This window comes from Guillardia theta (genome assembly GCF_000315625.1).
Source record: "Guillardia theta CCMP2712 unplaced genomic scaffold GUITHscaffold_103, whole genome shotgun sequence".
Classification (NCBI taxonomy): Eukaryota; class Cryptophyceae; order Pyrenomonadales; family Geminigeraceae; genus Guillardia; species Guillardia theta.
This window is the reverse complement of record NW_005434571.1, coordinates 251,588-256,452: the sequence shown is the minus strand read 5'-3', so window position 1 is coordinate 256,452 and position 4,865 is coordinate 251,588. Positions and strand designations below refer to the sequence as shown.

Sequence of the window (4,865 nt, the reverse complement as noted above, 5' to 3'; positions counted from 1 at the left end):
CTCCTCCTCCCATCAACCCTCCCCTCCCTCTCTCCTCTCCCCTCCTCTCCTCCTTCCCATCTCCTCCCCTTCCCTCCCCTTCCCTCTTATCTTCTCCCGTCTCCTCTCCTCCCCTCCCCTCTCTCACTTGCTCACAGGGGCGAGTCATGCCTCGAGACCGGCTACGACATCCTCTTCTTCTGGGTCGCCCGCATGGTCATGCTCGGGGCCGAGCTGACTGACCAGCTGCCGTTTGACACCGTCTACATGCACGGGCTGGTGCGAGACGCGCAGGGAAAAAAATGTCAAAGACGACGGGGAACGTGATCGACCCTCTGGACGTCATCGGGCAGTACGGGACAGACGCGCTGAGATATACGCTGGTAGGAGATGAGGACGGGGAGGGGCAGGGGCAGGGGCAGGGGCAGGGGCAGAAGCAGGGGGAAGGGGGGTTGGAGGAGCAGAAGCAGGGGGAGGGGCAGGGGGAGGGGCAGGGGCAGGAGGGAGCGGGAGGGAGCGGGAGCGGGAGCAGCAGGAGCAGGAGCAGGAGCAGAGGAGTGGATAAGAGGGTGGGTTGGATAAGACTCAGCAGCGTTATCACCCCAATGGCCATCTCCTTATCCTCTTCTTCCTCTTCCTCCTCCTCCTCTTCTTCCTCTATTCCCTCATCGCCATCGCTTGCATTGCAATGCTTGATCTGTTTCTTCTCATGCCATCAAAGGTGACTGGAGTTACACCTGGTCTTGACATCCCGTTGGATCCCAAGAGGATCGAGAGTAACAGAAACTTTGCAAACAAATTATGGAATTGTGCACGGTGAGATGCTGGTGGTGGTGGTGATGATCATAAAAAAATGCCGTTGATGCTGATGCTGATGCTGATGCAAATAATGAAATATGATTATGTTGTTTTTGTGGCTGTTGTTGATGATGATGATGATGATGATGATGATGATGATGATGACGACGATGACGATGACGATGATGATGATGACGATGTTGTTGTTGTTGTTGTTGTTCAGCGTCTCTGAACTTTCTCCCCTTGTCCAGATTTATCATGGGAAATCTTAAGGATATCTCGGAGGAAGAAAGGCAGAGCATGGCTGTGACCAAACCAATGACACAGGTCTGTGATATACCTCCTGCTCCTGCTCCTGCTGCTCCTGCTCCTGCTGCTCCTGCTCCTGCTCCTGCTCCTGCTCCTGCTGCTCCTGCTCCTGCTCCTGCTCCTGCTCCTGCTGCTGCTCCGGCTCCTGCTCCTGCTGCTGCTCCTGCTCCTGCTCCTGTTCTTGTTTCCTCTTCCTCTTCCTCTTCCTCTTCCTCTTCCTCGTCCTCTTCCTCTTCCTCTACATCTTTGCGACTGTTTTGTCGATCCTTGCTGTTGCTGCTTCTTTCTACCCTCTATCTCCTTCTTGCCTCTCCTTCCCTCCTTCTGTTCTCTCTCCGCCTCCCCCCCCGTCGAATGCTTCCTCACCTTGCTCGGTTTCTTGCTCCTATCCTCCATCATCAATGGCTGACTTTTCTGCCATGGCAGGAAGAGATTAGCCGCCTTGCGCTTCCCGAGCAATACATTGTTCCCTTTGCCACCAGCTTGTCAACGATGTTTCCAAGCAGCTCGACGAGTACGTCCTTGGACAGGTGAGGAGGAAGGGAAGGAGGGAAAGAGGACGAGGAGGACGAGGAGGACGAGGAGGAGAACGAGAAGGACGAGATAGAGGCTGAGGTGAAGGAGTATGAACAGAATAGGACGAGATCATGATCCTACAGGAAGGCGATGTGACCATGATGCAGGCTGGCGATCAGATTCAAACTTTCTTGTGGGATGAGTTTGCTGATTGGTTCTTGGAGTCTTCGAAGGTATGCTGATAATTGCGACGACGACAACATTGTTGTTGATGATGATAGTCATTACCATGATATGTTTGTGTTGTCATGTTGCGAAATAGACTCTTATCTGATCTTGCTTGTCCTGATGTAGTATCATCTTCTTTCTCACCCCTCTCTTCTCCGTGTCACTTGCCATCAACCAGGTTCGCATCTTTGCAGCTCAGAAATCAGATGCGCCAGAGATCCAGAAGGCTGCGATGGAAGCAAGAAAGGTTCTTCTCTACGTGTTGGACATGTGAATAGATCTTGTTGTGTGCTGGAAAGGCCTCAGACTGACTCGTTCTCTTTTCCTTCACCTTGATCGTCGTTGCTTTCTTTCTTTCAACCTGCTCCTGCTCCTGCTCCTGCTCCTGCTCCTGCTCCTGCTCCTGCTCCTGCTCCTGCTCCTGCTCCTGCTCCTGCTCCTGCTCCTGCTCCTGCTCCTGCTCCTGCTCCTGCTCCTGCTCCTGCTCTTGCTGACTCAGCAATCTCCGCCTCCTCCATCCCTTCATGCCCTACGTGACCGAGGCGATCTGGCAAAGAACCCCGCATGAAGGCTTGTCGCTGATGACTGCTCCTTGGCCCAAGGTAGGAAGGAGGGGAGGAGAGGGAGAACAGAGGGAAAGGAAGGGAGGGGAAGAGAGAGCAGGAGAATGCAAGCGGAGGAGAGGGAAGGGAAGGGATGAAGCGTACGGAAGGGCACACAGCAGGGTAGAGCAGAGCAGGACATAGGGGAGGAGATGGGAGAAGACGGAGGAGGAGGGGAGGAGTGTAAGAGATAGGCGGTGGAATAAGAACCTTCAACTTTCTTTCCTCCCCATCTCCTCATTCGTATGCCTGTAGGATGAAAACAACGAGTTGTACATCGACAACAACGCGATCTACAAGTACCGAGCGCTACAGGCACTAGTTCGCTCAATCCGCAATGCTCGTCAGGAGTATAAGGCAACCTCTGCCTGATTGCTGTTTGCTGTTCAAACTGACACGAATCTTTCTTCCTTGTGTGCTGTCTCTTTTTCCTTTTATGCTCTGATGATGATTTTGTGTTTTCCTGTTTGAATTCCTCATTGCTTCCTCTTGTCTTACTCTCACTGTGCCTCCTCCTCCTCCTCCTCCTCCTCCTCCTCCTCCTCCTCCTCCTACATCTCCTCCTCCTCCTCCTTCTCGTCTTCCTTGTCTTCCTCGTCTTCCTTTGTCCTCCTCGTCTTCCTTGTCTTCCTTGTCCTCGTCTTCTTTCCCTGTCTTTTTCTTACCATCCCCCTCCTCTCGTTCCCATCTCCGCGTCCTCTTGCTTCTCCTCAGGTCGAGCCCGGTAAAAGGATTCAGGTTCTCATTACCGCAGACGGTCAGATGAAGGAAGCGATGAGCAAGGTGAAAAGGATGAAGTGGTTGCAAGAACTTGCAAGTGATTTCATCAATTTTGGCGCAAACTTTACGAATTCCTCACCAACTTCACAAGAACATCTCCAAAACACCAGTTCTCACTAAGTTCACAATCAAAGAACGAAAACGCTCTCACGGGTTTCACAAACTTTTCAGAAGGAAATCCAACGAGCTCTCACAAACAACAGCACATACTCAATCCCCTTTCCCCCCCAGGACAGATCACAACTACTCTTTGTCACTCTACGAAATGTTGAGCTCTCTTCACCATGTTGACGCTTCCACAGGAAAAGTCTGTCATCGCCACCCTGGTCAAGGCCGACGAGGAGTCGATGAGGGTGGAGACGGTGGAGGAGATGAAGAAAATGCTGGAGGAGGAGAACAAGAAAGGACTGAGCCCCGTCCACGTTGTTGTGCAGGATGGTCTCGAAGCATTCCTCCCCCTGGTGATTTCAATGTCCTCCCTCCTCCCCTCTTCCTTCTCCACCTCCTCCTCCCGCATCTCCATCTCTACCTCTGCAGCTACCTCCCCCCACCCCCCCCCTTCCCTTCCTTCCTTGCTTGCTGCCCAAGGCACTCCCCTTCCCACATCTGTGTTTTTCTCTTCCCTCCCCATTTCTCTCCTCCCTTCCTCTTCCCTGATCTTGTTTCCCGCTTGTTGTAACACACGGCTAGTCTGGACTCGTTGATCTCAACAAGGAGCTTGCAAGGCTGAGCAAGCAGCAGACAACTCTTGAGAAGGTAAGAAGAGAAGAACAGGAGGAGGAAAGCCAAGGGCGAGCAGAGATGGAGGGCGAAGTAAAGAGCGAGACAGGAGAAGGCAAGAAAGATTATGAGGGAAAGAAAAGGAAACGATGAACATGGAGCGAAATGAGAGGTTGGAGCAAGAGGAGCAGGAGGAGCAGGAGCAGGAGGATGAGGAGGAGAATGGAAAGCATGAAAGGAGGAAGAGGTCGTCATGGAGGAGGCGGAGGAGGAAGAGAAGGATTGTCGTATGGGAATGCGAGGAGGAGCAGGCAGAAGAGGAGCATGCAATCGTTGTTGAGGTGATGCCGTTAACTGCAGGAGGTCGAAACTCTCGTAACTCGAATGTCCTCTCCTGGATTTGCGGATAAGGTGAGGAGCAAAACTGCAAGAGGAAGAGAAGATGGCAAGAGGGACGAGGAAGAGCAGGGAAGACAACGAGTTGCTGATTTGAAGGGATGGAAAGGTCTAGAATGTGAAGAAGCAGGAGAGGAGCTGGAGGAGAAGGAGGAGAAGGTGCAGGTGCAGGTGCAGGTGCAGGTGCAGGTGCAAGTAAAGGTGCAAGAGGAGGAGGAGGAGGAGGAGGAGGAGGAGGAGCAGCAGCAGCTGGAGCGGGAGCACTTATAGTGATGATCTTGAGTTGAAATTCCCCTCTTTACCGTCCCTTAGAGTATGAAGGAACAGTGAATGGAGAAAATGGAGGAACTCTGAGCAGGAAATCAGATGTGCAAGATAAAAGAAGTATGAAGAAGACGAGGAATGGGGCGGAGAGGGGGCTGGCATATGAGGAGAGACCAGACAAGGGGGACAGGACAAGGGGGCAAGGGGGGCAACTCAGAAGAAACTGTTGAGGGAGGGACGGAAAGTATGGGAGGCGGATGGTAGGGTGGTCTG

General features: G+C 52.6%; 1 protein-coding gene across 1 annotated transcript; it reads left to right on the top strand.

Annotated features, from left to right (window-relative positions):
- Positions 1-137: 137 nt before the first annotated feature.
- Positions 138-4,085, top strand: GUITHDRAFT_145478 (hypothetical protein; the record flags this gene model as incomplete). Its single annotated transcript, XM_005823782.1, has 12 exons — positions 138-258; positions 291-548; positions 701-795; positions 1,029-1,104; positions 1,569-1,616; positions 1,770-1,835; positions 2,009-2,100; positions 2,330-2,432; positions 2,688-2,753; positions 3,147-3,215; positions 3,515-3,673; positions 3,903-4,085. Coding segments are annotated over 12 exons (1,336 nt in total), but the record flags the coding sequence as incomplete, so codon positions are not given.
- Positions 4,086-4,865: the final 780 nt, after the last annotated feature.